Source organism: Neomonachus schauinslandi, chromosome 5, assembly GCF_002201575.2.
Source record: "Neomonachus schauinslandi chromosome 5, ASM220157v2, whole genome shotgun sequence".
Taxonomy (NCBI): domain Eukaryota; kingdom Metazoa; phylum Chordata; class Mammalia; order Carnivora; family Phocidae; genus Neomonachus; species Neomonachus schauinslandi.
The window spans coordinates 167,561,503-167,574,663 of NC_058407.1; the positions used below are offsets into that span (position 1 = coordinate 167,561,503).

Below are 13,161 nucleotides of genomic sequence, written 5' to 3' on the forward strand. Positions count from 1 at the left end.
TTTCATACAGGTAGCAGTAGGCGGGATGGCAAAGGGAAATAGTTAAAGATGCAGAAAATCAGACCCTAGCAAACCGGATTCAAATCCTAATCCTACCACTTCCCTGCTTGTGACCTCGGGCAAGGTGCCTCGCCTCCTTAGGCATCTGGAATAAGGGAAAGAATATTCAGTTGTCTAAATAGCTGTACTCTGGAGACGCCGCTTGTCGGATTTGAAGTGCTGAAATACACCTTGAGTGTTAACGGGTTCTATTACATTCTAACGCTTCGGGCCTCATCTCCTGCCCCCTCCTCTCCAATCCAGCCACTGAAGGCTGCCTCGGCGGTAGTCCCAGCCAATTCCAGGCCCTAGCAGGGGGAGGATCTGAGTTCAAAATCCGTCTTTGCCATTCAACTGAATTACTCAGGGCCCTCCCCAGACCTCAGCTTCCTCATCGGCGTAATGGGGATAAGCACAGATAAGGCAGGTGCGTGCGCGTGCGTGTGAAAGGGCTCTGTAAACCGCAAGACACAGAATTCATTCGGTATCTGGAGCGGAGATGACGAAATCCAAACCCCCGCCCGGCAAGCGGCCCAAGCACGGCACTTGTGCGAGGCCCCAGCGTTGCACGCTAGAGGGCGCTGCTCCGACTCCCTGCGGCCTGCGCGACCGGATTGGGCAGCTCGGCGCGGGGCGGGGCCTCGGGGAGAAGGGGCTTCCGGCCGCCTCCGTCGCGGTTGCCAGGGGAGACAGCCGCAGGGAGGCGGAAGGAGCCGAGGATCAGCCTGCGCCGAGAAGGGGCGCAGGAGCGATGGCGGCCGTGGCGGCCTCGGAGTCCGCGTGTCGGAGTTGGTCCTTGTGTCCCGAGGTGCCATCCGCCACCTTCTTCACCGCGCTGCTCTCGCTGCTGGTGTCCGGGCCCCGCCTGTTCCTGCTGCAGCCGCCCCTGGCGCCCTCGGGCCTCTCGCTGCGGTCCGAGGCCCTGCGCAACTGGCAAGGTGAGCAGGGGCGGGGCCGGGCCACGGGGGCCAGCCCTCTTCCTCCCACCTCGCCAGGCCCTGGGCTCCGGCCTCCTCTCGCCCGCGCCGTCGGGGCTCACCTCCAGCCACTCCGCCCGCACATCGATCTCCCCGCCCGGAGCACCAGCCCCGTATCCCGCGTCCTTGTCCCTCCAGAGTCCCATCTTCGTCATCACTGTAATCCTTCCCTACCCGAATTCGTCCCCTTTCCCGGCGCCGCCCGTCTGGTCAAGGCCCCGCATCCATTCGCTAGCAAACCGGCTTCGTTCACCCAGGCTCGCTCCCCGAGGATTTTTCCTCTCCCTCTCCCCGTCACATACACACCGACGTTTGCTGGAGGGCCTAACTCCCCCCTCCCCCCGCCCCCTGGGAACAATGTTTCTCTCTCCATCAAGACACTTGAGCATCGTCTGTGGCTACCCCTAGAAGCGTCCTGGCCTCTTTGGGGTTTAGAATTTCTTCTGCTTCCTCGTGTGCATCTTAACCCTGACTCTGATTCCCAACTCCTGGGGGGGGGGGGGAGGAGGGGGGAAGAGGAGGCATCTTGTGCCTTGGGAAAGGTGTTTGTATCATCTACGGCTGAGGAATTTTGCAGATCGATTCAATATAAACGTCCGCTCATGAGAGACAAACCTAGGCTCTGTCTCTTCCCCCTTCTTTTCTGGGGAGGAAAATGGGAAAATTGTATAGTTTTTGTTGTTTCGCAAAGCACACTCACGAGCATTAATCTTGATCCCATGACATAGGCTTTATTATTCTCCATTATTTAGGTGAAACAGGCTTTAATGTGGGGGAGTCGCAGAGCTATCAAGTCATGCAATTGAGACAGCAACAGGTTTTTTTTATTGTGTGTTGTTTTGGAACTGGAGCCTTGGGGGTGTCTAATACCCAAACCGTATAGAGTTGCTTCTAGAATCTTCACATTTATACTGGAATTTCAGTTTGTACTTGGAATGATTTCAGCAAATAATGAAGTACTCTTGAGATGATGCAGCCTTACAGAGATGGCCTGAGGCATAAGGTTCATAGCCTGCCTCCCTGTTCAAACTGTTCCACCCGCCCTGGATACACAGAGCACATCCTTGTAGACAAATGCAAAATGTCAGTGTCAACGGAGCTCCCCTTACCCCCCTTTAGTTCACAGCTTCTCTGAGTGTGGGGTTCATGGGCATATCAAGCATTGCTCTACCTGTAAGATTGGATACGCGCTTTCAAGGAAGACTTCTGAGTTCTCTATATAATTAGTGATAGTTTTATGATCTTTTTAGGTACAAAATAATTCATGGTCCCTTTTTTCTTCCTCTGAACAGCCACTATGGAAGGAGAGGTCAGGATTACAGCGAGGAGACTGGCACAAAGAGTGTTAAGTGACACCCACTCAATCCACCCTGAAGCTGTTACAATTAATTAACCCTCAAACTGCCCGGTGAGATAGGTCAGTATCGAAACCTAAAAAAAAAAAAAAGGATTCTAAAGCACATTACAAATTCAAAGACCATCCCATGCTAAAAAGTGTTATTTTTTTTTCCCCCCACGTGGAACTAGTCACGGACTTGCTCCAGGTCCGGGAAAGAGCAAGGATTGGATGTTCACAGCTCTCCTTTGAGTCTTGGGTCCTTCACTATTGCCTCCCCCTGCCTATTGTGGCTCCTGGCTGATTTTCGCTGGCCCTGACAGCCAGCTACTCCCCCTTTCCGAGGTGGGTTGTAACCTGGCTTGCCCTCCTTAGAGCCCCCACTGCCAAGCCTCTAACCCTGTTCCCTCTGCAGTTTACAGGCTGGTGACATACATCTTTGTCTATGAGAATCCTGTCTCCCTGCTCTGCGGTGCTATTATCATCTGGCGTTTTGCTGGCAATTTCGAGAGAACCGTGGGCACCGTCCGCCACTGCTTCTTCACCGTGATCTTCGCCATCTTCTCTGCTATCATTTTCCTGTCGTTTGAAGCTGTGTCCTCGCTGTCGAAGCTGGGGGAGGTGGAGGATGCCAAAGGTTTCACCCCAGTGGCGTTTGCCATGCTGGGAGTCAACTCCGTCCGCTCTCGCATGCGGAGGGCCCTGGTCTTTGGCGTGGTCGTGCCCTCGATGCTGGTGCCGTGGCTCCTGCTGTGTGCCTCCTGGCTCATTCCCCAGACCTCCTTCCTCAGTAATGTCTGTGGACTTGGAATTGGGCTAGCGTGTATCCTTCCTGGAAGGCAGTTGGAGGGTGGTGACATGCCAAAGAGTGAACCAAGTTGGAGGGCCGCGGGGCGGGGGGGGGCGGGTCGCAGATAGAGCCATCAGCTCAGGTGGAGGTAATCTAGATTCTAGCTTCAGCTTTGAAAACCATGGGGTCTTGGGTGGGTCACTTCCCTTCTCTAGCCAGAATTTCCCCATCTGGAAATCAGCATAGCTAGCTATCTCCTCACGCCAGCTTAGCACTGCCAGTTTGAAATATTCTGATTTGGGGTTTTTTCCCTTGTAAACTGAGGTATAAACCTACATTTGGCTAATGATGAGAAGAGGTTTCATTGGAAGAATCTGAAATACCCACGAGTTCGAGATGTTCTATGAAAGGAAGAGGAAACAGGTTTGTTTGGTTTGGGTTAGTCTTTCTGTCAGAAAAAAATTTTTTTTAAAAATAGGCTCTTATGGGTGATTAGAAACTTAGAATAAGCCTTGCATCACTTGTATAATATTCTGGCAGTGACGGGTGATGGCAGGGGGTAGTTCTAAAATACAGTGCAGGTTACTTTTTTTTTTTTTAAGATTTTATTTATTTTAGAGATAGAGGGAGAGGGACAAACAGACTCTGCTGCGCGAGGAGCCCAACGTGGGGCTCCATCGCACGACCCTGAGATTATGACCTGAGCTGAAATCAAGAGTCGGACACTTAACCGACTGAGCCACCCAGACACCCCTTTTCTTATTATATTAAAAAAAAATGTTTGTAAGTAATCTCTACACCCAACATGAGGATTGAACTCACAACCCCAAGATCAAGAGTTGTACACTCTACCGACTGAGCCAGCCAGGTGCCCCAATGTGGGTTACTTTTTTTAAATATCAGTATTGGTAGTGTTGGATGTTGAATAGGGTACATTCCTAAAATCTCTTTCAATCTGTGATTCTGTAAGCTATTAGGGTAGGTAGTGTGTAAATACACACATAGTTCATTTATCTTACTCTAAAATTTTAATTTTGTTAATTTTGAACCTGTTTTTTCTAATATATATGTGAAATCTAAAGCTATGAACTCCTCTGTAGGCACTACTTTGGCTGTATCCCACACATTTTGACGTTGTATTTTCATTTTCATTTAGTCAGAAGTATTTTCTAATTTCCCTTTCTAAAATCCCTAATCCCTTGGGATTTCTTCTTTGATCCAAGGGTTATTTACAAATGAGTTTCTTAATTTCTAAATTTTTGGTGATTTTTCAGGTTTCCTTTTGTTGATGATTTCTAATTTCCTTTCATGTGGTTGGAGAACTTTCTTTTTAAGATTGTAGTCCTTTTAATTTGTTTTCTGGCCCAGCATTTGATAGATCTTGGTGAATGTTCCATGTGTACTTTAAAAGAATGGGCATTCTGCAGTTGGTGGGTATAGTATTCAATGTCTGTCAGTTAGGTCAGGGTGTTGATGTTGTTCTAGCCTTCTATACAGTTATACTGTTCTATCAATTACTGAAAGGGGACTATTGAAATCTCCAGCTAAAATTGTGGATTTGTCTATTTTTTCCTTTCAATTCTTGTCAGTTTTTGCTTCAAGTATTTTGAAGCTCTATTATTGGATGCATACACATTTAGGATTATTATGTCATCTTAATGAACTCACCTTTTATCCTTGTGAAATGACCATTTTAATCTCTGATAATATTCTTTGCTTGAAGTCTTTGTTTTCTGATATTAGTATGTAGTTATTCTAGCTTTCTTTCTTAAAATTAGTATTTACATGGTATCTATTTTTCCATCTTTATATTTCTAATATGTTTGTGTCCTTATATTTAAACATGTTTCGTGTAGAGAGCATGTAGTTGGTTCTCCAGTCTGACCATCTCTGCCTTTTTTTTTTTTAAGATTTTATTTATTTATTTGACAGAGAGAGACACAGCGAGAGAGGGAACACAAGCAGGGGGAGGGGGAGAGGGAGAAGCAGGCTTCCCGCAGAGCAGGGAGCCCAATGCAGGGCTCGATCCCAGGACCCTGAGATCATGACCTGAGCCTTTGTGTTATTGTTGTCCTACATTTTATTTCTGCTGTTGTCATAGGTGTTATAAACCTCATAGTACATTACTATTACTTCTGTTTAAACAGTCAATTATATATTTCTTAATTTAAAAAAAGCAACATTTACCCACATATTTACCATTTCTAATCCACTTCATTCTTTTTTTTAAAGATTTTATTTATTTATTTGAGAGCAAGAAAGAGAGAGGACAGTGGGGGGGAGGGACAGAGGCAGAAGCAGACTCCCCATTGAGCAGGGAGGCCGATGCGGGGCTCAATCCTGACCCCGGGATCATGACCTGAACCGAAGGCAGATGCTTAACCAACTGAGCCACCCAGGTGCCCCTCTAATTCTCTTCATTCTTTTGTGTGGATCATAGTTTCCATCTGGTATCATTTTCTTTTTGCCCAAAGAACCTCCCTTAACATTTCTTATACAGTGGGTACACTGGTGACAAATTCTTGGCTTTGGGTTCTTGAAAATGCCTTTATTTCACTAAATACAGAATTCTGGCCTTCTCTGATCTTCTTTCACTTTTAAGATGTCATTGCATTTCTTCTGGTTTGTATTGTTTTCTCATGAGAAGTCAGTAATTCTTACTGTTTTCCTTATATAATTCATTGTCTTCCTCTGGCTCCTTTCACAATTTTTTATCATTCTTTTTCAGCTATTTAATTATCATGTGCCTTTGTGGTGATTTTCTTTAAGCTGACCTTGCTTGGAGTTGATCATTGGATCTTGGATCTGTGAGGTTAGAGTTTTTATTAAGTCTAAAAAATTAGCATCACTATGTCTCCAAGGTTTTTTTCTATCCTATTTTCTCCTCTCCTTCGAGGGTACCAATTACACATATGTTAGACTACTTAGTATTGTTCAGTGGGTCTCTGAGGCTTGGTTTACTTTTTTTTTTTTTTTTTTAAGATTTTATTTATTTGACAGAGAGAGACACAGCGAGAGAGGGAACACAAACAGGGGGAGTGGGAGAGGGAGAAGCAGGCTTCCCGCAGAGCAGGGAGCCCGATGCGGGGCTCGATCCCAGGACCCTCGGATCATGACCTGAGCTGAAGGCAGATGCTTAGTGACTGAGCTAGCTAGGCGCCCCGGCTTGGTTTATTTTTTAATTCTTTTAGCTTTTTTCCACTCTCCATTTCAGTTTGGATAGTTTCTGTTGCATTACCTTCAAGTTCAGTGATCTCTTTTTCTTCGGTATATACTCTGCTGTTAAACCCATCCACTTAGTTTTTTATTTCTCGTGTTGTATATTTCAGCTCAAGAGGTTCTTTTTTTTTTTTTTTTGTAGTTTTCATTTCTGTATTGGGATTCTTTATCTGTTCCTTCATTGTGTTTGTTTTCCTTTAAACCCTTCATATACTTAGATATTTGTGGTAGCTGTTTTAAAATACTTGTCTGTTAATACCATCTTCTCTATCATTTCTGGATCTGTTTTTGACTGATTTTCCTGCTGAGTATGGACCCGTTTTCTTCACGTCTCATAATTTTTTAGTTTACACTAGACACTGCAAATGTTGTGTTATCGAGGGCTGAGTTGGTTGTTGGTTTTTGTTTTTGTTTTAACAAGTGTTGATTTTTTGTGTTTGTGTGTGGTAAGCAGTTAATTTACTTGTCAAAGCATTACCTTTTTGGAGGTCTCCTCTGAATGCCCTGGATGTTCAGTGAGGTCTCTTCACCCTGTCTAGTTAGAACTCGAGCATGTCCCTGCCCTGTGTGAGCTCCAGGATAGTTGCTGTTCCCTCAGTAGCTGCTCTTTGCCTGGCATGAGGAGTCTCTGCCCGCATGTGTGCACACTGGTATTCAGCTAAAGACTCAGATACATTTCTGGAGCTCCTTCCCTGAGCAGCTCCCTCCTCTCTGTGACTCTGACCTGGAAATCCCAGGCACTTTTTCCTCTCTGAACTTTCTCTGTCTCTCCGGCTCAGCAAAACACACCATTCTCTGCTTGGAGTCCCCTTTCGATACCGTAGTTTGGAAAGTGCCTCCAGGCACTGGAAAGCCAGCTCAGTCTTGAGGCTCGCTTCATTTGTTTCCCTTGTCTTCAGTATCACAGCCTGGCACACAATGTTTGCTGTCCAAAGTCTGAAGACAGTTGTGTAAAATATTGTGTCCCGGCTTACAGTTATCTATAGTGGGAGGACTAGTCTGGTACCATGACTTCTTCAGAGTCCAAAGCAGAACAGATGGTTAAGAGCGTTCTGAAGTCATCAGCCGGGACAACTTTTGACTTCCTCACAGCACTGGTTATCATTGGAAATCAGTCTTTGGAAATAATACTGCCCTCCCTGAAAGAACACAGAGGCATGCAGGGTCATTTTTGGTTATCACGGTGACCAGGCGCTACTGCCATTTGGTGGCCAGTGGCTGGGGACGCCGAATGTCCAATAATGAGTGGAAGAGTCTAGCCCAGCAAAGGCTTGTCTTGCCCAACTTGCCAGGAGCATTCCAGTGAAGAACACTGCCTCAGGAACAGCTCCCAGGGCCTCCTTACCTTCTCTCCACCACTGCCCTCTTCTAGCTGCTGCTGCTTGCAATTTAGGGTTCAGCACGCACCTCACTTCCTAGGGAAAGCCTTCTCGGTCTCCCTACACTAGGTGAGGGTCCCCAGCCTGATCTTCCAGTGATCAACATTTGCTTATCACCACTTCCTCTACCCCAGTTACTTCCTCCTTGTCTGGCACTCGTTCCTTAGTTCCTGATGTATCACAGGTGCTCACTAGGTATTTGTCGAAGGGATGGATGGATGGACGGACGGACGAAAGCTAAATCTTTATGGCTGCCTAGGCAGTGGTGGGTTGACACAGGTCAACCAGAGTGCCCTCAGATCACTTACTGGGGGTGATGACCATGTGGGGGAAGTGCTGCCAAAGAGGCCCACACGAGGCTCACTTGGTCACATGGAGGCAGGGTGCCTTCTATTTGGGGGACAAACGGACAAGAAGATGTCAGTCCCCACAGAGGGTATCGAGACAGCCTCCTGGCTCATCCCACTGCAGAGACACAGGCGTGTGCTGGCGTGACTGTAGCAGTTGGCATGGGACGGGTTGGCACGGGGCAGGCGAGGCGTCATCTGCCCTCCTCGACTGCTGGGCCGTGTTCCCTCTGAGGTGCAGGGCATAGAAACTCAAGCCTTGGTTTCCCCTGAGCTTCAGCCTATGGTAGAGCGAGTGCTAATCCCCCTGTGGAATAAATGTGGGAACCTGTGTTCTATGGGGAAGTGTTTGGCCCTCCTCCCTTGAGCTGTCTCCAGTTTTACTTAATACACCAACCTCAGATGGCCTCACCTACTGCTATTCCATCGACCTCTCAGAGCGAGTAGCACTGAAGCTTGACCAGAAGTTCCCCTTCAGCCTCATGAGGAGGATTTCGGTGTTCAAGTACATCTCAGGCTCTTCAGCCGAAAGAAGGGCAGCCCACAGCCGGAAGTAAGTTACAAAACTCTTAACACTTGTTCCAGGGCCCGTAGAGAGTGTGACTGGTTCAGTATCACAGGAAAAAGGGATGGGGTATGTACAGTCCCGGGCCCAGAACGTCCACGCACAGATGTCTTCTGAGTGCTCTAGATCCTGCCCAGCTGCATCTGAAGTAGGGACTGAGCCGAAAGGGGGAAGGGAAGGCATCTGAAGTGCTCACATATACCCCTGAGTGGCTTGGGACAGACCGTGGGAGGGAATGGCCCCATCAAGTGTTGTTACCAGCCCTCAGTGCTGCCCAGCACCCCGCAGAGGTCCCCCTGGGCTCTGGCATGGAGCCCCAGTGAGAAGCAGGCAGTCCGCATGGCTGACTAGGCGGCTGGGACGTGAGACAGCGCAGGACCTGAGAGGTAGCGTTTTCTCGGCCGCCCAGCAAGACAAGGTAAGGTTTCGGGTCTTCCAGACCAGGCTCACTAACTCCATGGAAGGTGCTAGGCAAGCCGCCCAGGCTTACGTAGCCTCACTCCGTCCCATCAGAGAGGAGGCCCAAGGAGGACAGGAGTCTCTTTAGGTAACACAGGCAGGAGAGCCCCATCTAGAACTAGGGTCTCTTCTTCCAGGTCCTATTCACCCCCTTTCTGCTGTTTCCCCACTGCCGGCCTCTCTGTCCTTCCCTGGGTGCATCCATGCTGAGACTTCACCACATAGATTTTCTTTCCTTCAGGGTTCCCTCCAAAAGAAAGGACTTGTGTGAAGTTCAGGTGCTTTTACCTTCAACCAGCTGTGGAATAGAGTCTGAGCTCCGTGCTGGCCTGGACGCAGGGTTTAGGTTGAATTGGAAGCTGCTGTTTGTAGCTTATTTGAGGAGGCGGATGCCCCCCAGCCTTCACCAGCTCAGGGCCCTTTGACCATGTCTTTAAAGGCGGGGACATCAGGGGCGGGGGTGTTGGGGGGTACTGGGAAAAACAGAAATACACACTCACCCAATTTCAGGCAAGTGATCCCTGGGGTCTAAATATGTGGGAGACAATTGAAATTTAGTTAGGTGTATGGAGGCTTTTAGGCTTTTAATTGCTGTTCTCATAGACTCGAGAGGGGACTTCAGGGGTCCTTGGGTACAAGCTCGCACCCTGTGAAGGAGCCCCCTCTCAGACAGCTGAGGGTGGTTGCCTCAGCCTCCTGGCTGGGGGCTCATCTCCAAGGCAGCCCCTGACGAGAAAGTTCTTCCATGCGGAACAGCAGCTGCCTCGCTGTAACTGGGACACTTTGGTGCCAGGTCTAATTCTGTCTCATCATGATAGACAGATCTGGGGTCAGGGAAGTGGTGACCCTTCAGGTCCTTCCGTGTCCCTCACATGGCACGTATAGAATGCCTCATTATCCCGGCCTGCTACAGGCCCCCAGAACAGAACATAATGTCTCAGTTGGCCCGACAATGGGACACAGGTATTAACAACATGCGTGTTGTTTTTGGCAGTTACACAGCGGTCTGGACACGTTTGCCTCCTGGAGGCTCTTGGCGAGCTTCTGATAATCCAGATTCTCTGCATTTCCAAGAATCCCAGAAGAAGTGAGATGTTAATGTTACGTGCTTTGTTCCTGTACTTAAGCAGCTGATTTGATGGTTTTTTTTAAAAGCTTTATTTATTTTAGAGAGGGGTGGAGGGGGAGAGGCAGAGGGAGAGAGAATCTCACGCAGACTCCCTGCTGAGCTTGAAGCCTGACGCAGGCTCGATCTCGCGCTCCTGAGATGACCTGAGTCGAAACCAAGAGTCAGACGCTCAACTGACTGAGCCACCCAGGTGCCCCCTTAAGCAGCTGATTTGTCAGGTCAGGTTTTAACTGAAACATGTATGGATTCAGTCCAGTCACCTACCACAAACACCAGTCGTATTCACCATCATTCTCCATATTTGAAATTCTGCGCAGAAGTTCAGAGGATAAAACCCTTGGGCTGTGTCTCCATTTGTGGTCCCAGCCACACGTGTCTGGCGGGCCGGGGTGGGGGGTCTTTCATCTCCAAGGGCGCAGCTCCGCACATCTGGCCTGTCGGTTCTTACCGGCCAGGACTTTGAGCTGTGCGTCTTCACTCCCAAAGCCACAGGTAGAAAACCTCACAGCAGACAAGGCCTGGGCCCAAGCCCTGTGTTACCCCACTCGAGCCCTCTTGCCCTCCCTCCCACAGAAGTTGGCCCATTCTCTTTGGGTAGCATCACTGAGCTGGCCATAGAGACAGTGACGGCTGCGATCCGATCAGTCCCATCTCCGTCTGGGGGACAAAGTGCTGCTAGCGGTTACGCCTCAGGTGGCCTTAGTAATGAGCCCCGTGTCCTTTCATTCTACAGGCTTACTGCGGGACTGTGAGTGGGCCCTCCCCTCTCGGGCATGTTTTCTGACCGGTTGAACTTAACCTGTCTCCTCACTTGGTGCTTGGAGCTAGTTACAGAAAATGTCCAAAGCAGGTTGTCACACAAAGTGGTCCGGTGACCCCGAGCCTTTCTCACATCCAACGACTACTGGGGGCCTGGGCGTTACCAGCTGAGTGACCATCTTCTCTCTTGTTCCGTTCCAGGCTGAACCCCGTGCCCGGCTCCTACCCCACGCAGAGTGGCCACCCTCACCTGTCCCCGAGCCACCCTGTCGCCCAGATGCAGCATGCCAGTAGCCAGAAACTAGCCGCCTGGCCGGCTTGTGCTCCTGGCCACATGCCCAGCCTGCCTCCGTACCAGCCAGCTTCTGGCCTGTGTTACGTACAGAACCATTTTGGCACAACCCCCAACTCCTCCGGCGTCTACCCGGCTTCCGCGGGTGCCTCCCTGGGGGTCCAGCCCCCCGCCCCCCTCAACTGCCCTGGCACGGTGTATTCTGGGGCCCTGGCCACCCCAGTGGCTGCAGGCTCCAAGGAGTGCTCAAGGGTCCTGATACCCTGACAGGGAATTTCTAGGGAAGTTATCTCACATCTTGGCTTTCTGAAGAAGGTCCTCTGTGAGCGAAGCTAAGATTTTCTCGACAAAAAATTATTTATCGAACACCTCTATGTGCCAGGCTCTGTGTCGAGTATTTTGATATGTATCCCTATTCCAGTCCTCATGACAACTATGTGAAGTGCAGTTTATCGTCCCCAGTTTACAGACGCAGAGGGCGAGATGCTCTGTGATTAAGTCACATAGTTCTGTAGCCGCCCCGCTGGGCTGCTTGGCCCCTGGCCCAGGGCGCCTCCCACCTGCCGCCCTGCCTCCCGAAGAACACCTGGGAGAAGAGCGCACTGGGGTGGTCAGTGGCTGCCAGGGGCTCGTTCTAGCTCTGTGCTTCCTTCCTGTCTTCGTGTGTGGTGCTCTTGGTTCTAGTGTCCGTGCGTCTATGTCTGCCCTTCGGGAGCTCCCAGCCCGTGCGCTTGGCAGTCCCGGGGCCCGTGTAGTGTTGCTCCCCTACAGTGACCACCCCCCGCCGCCAGCCTTCTGCCCCAGGAGCGGTGCAGTGGGCCATGGTGAACCGCAGCAGCATGCTGATGGATCCATAGTGTTGATTACCTTTGTATAAAGAAACCGCCTCCAACCTGCTCATGGTGCGTGGTGTCTCTGTGGTCTGGCTGGGGCTAGAGAGGGCAGAGTTGGGGCAGCAGCAGGCTGGGGTGTGATGGCGAAGACAAGTGGATCAGGTTGAACCAGGCAGACGACCTCCACCCGGTGGAGATCTGACACGGGGGTGGGGGGCGTGGGGAGGGGGTTGAGTGGCAAAGGAGCTGGGATAGCTGAAGGGGGAAACAGGAAGCTTGGACAACCCTAGGATTGGCAACAGCGGGAAGCCACTGCTGCCCCTAGGGGGCACCTCCAAGCTGGGACTACGCGAGGAGGGGTTGCCTGGCACGACCTCATCCCAGTACTGGCCTCTGAAGCCAGAGGCGCTGAGAAGAGGCTGGCCCCTCTGCCCATCGTCTCATCTACCATCAGGGCTGCCCGTGGGCCAGATCCGCCAGAACGCACTGGCAAGTGAGCTCAGGAAATGGAGTTGGCAGGGTGAGCCCCTCTGATGCAGGGCAGATGGAGGATAGGAATGTGCCTGAGCCCACAGGTGCCTGCCCGGCCTGAGAACTGTGGCTTCTGATGAGCCAGCCATCGGCTGGAGCTCCCTGCGGCCGTCAAGAAGGCACGCCGACTGGCAGGTGTTTTCATAGACCTTACGATGGGTGACCTTGATCTATTCCAGAAGCTGGATGGCCAAGTCTGGGCTGGCTTTTTAATAGGTCCTGGGTATCAGAGGTGAGTAAGACACACCCACAAGTGCACCCAGCCCAGTGAGGGCCGGGCGGTGACAGGCACATACCGGGGTGGCCTGCCCTGGGTGAGGGGGGTGGGGACAGATTGTCGAGTAGGATTCCCCGGCCGAGGAGTTGGGTGCCCTGACTGCAGCTGAGAGTTGTGGGTGGTCCCAGAGCAAGTCTGGCAGGACCCAGCCTGGGGCCTCTGTTCTCCAAGCACAGGGTCACTCGGTGGGTACAGGCTGCTATGTGTCCCCTCAATGCTTTCCCAGTCC

General features: G+C 50.5%; 1 protein-coding gene across 2 annotated transcripts; it reads left to right on the forward strand.

Annotated features, from left to right (window-relative positions):
• Positions 1-729: 729 nt before the first annotated feature.
• Positions 730-12,181, forward strand: RHBDD2 (rhomboid domain containing 2). 2 transcript variants are annotated; one of them, XM_021700491.2, is made up of 4 exons: positions 730-977; positions 2,768-3,175; positions 8,490-8,640; positions 11,201-12,181. In XM_021700491.2, the coding sequence occupies exons 1-4, from the start codon at positions 791-793 to the stop codon at positions 11,556-11,558; spliced, it is 1,104 nt and encodes a 367-aa protein (XP_021556166.1). In that variant the 5' UTR covers positions 730-790; the 3' UTR covers positions 11,559-12,181. The 2 variants fall into 2 exon arrangements, with proteins under 2 accessions (XP_021556166.1, XP_044771078.1); XM_044915143.1 differs by lacking the exon at positions 2,768-3,175.
• The last annotated feature ends 980 nt before the right edge of the window (positions 12,182-13,161 follow it).

Bases quoted from the DNA above. Each gene is read 5' to 3' on its own strand.
- RHBDD2 (XM_021700491.2), top strand. From the start codon at position 791: ATGGCGGCCGTGGCGGCCTCGGAGTCCGCGTGTCGGAGTTGGTCCTTG. The intron at 3,176-8,489 runs GTATCCTTCCTG...CACCAACCTCAG, and splicing joins ACTTGGAATTGGGCTAGCGT to ATGGCCTCACCTACTGCTAT. The intron at 8,641-11,200 runs GTAAGTTACAAA...GTTCCGTTCCAG, and splicing joins AGGGCAGCCCACAGCCGGAA to GCTGAACCCCGTGCCCGGCT.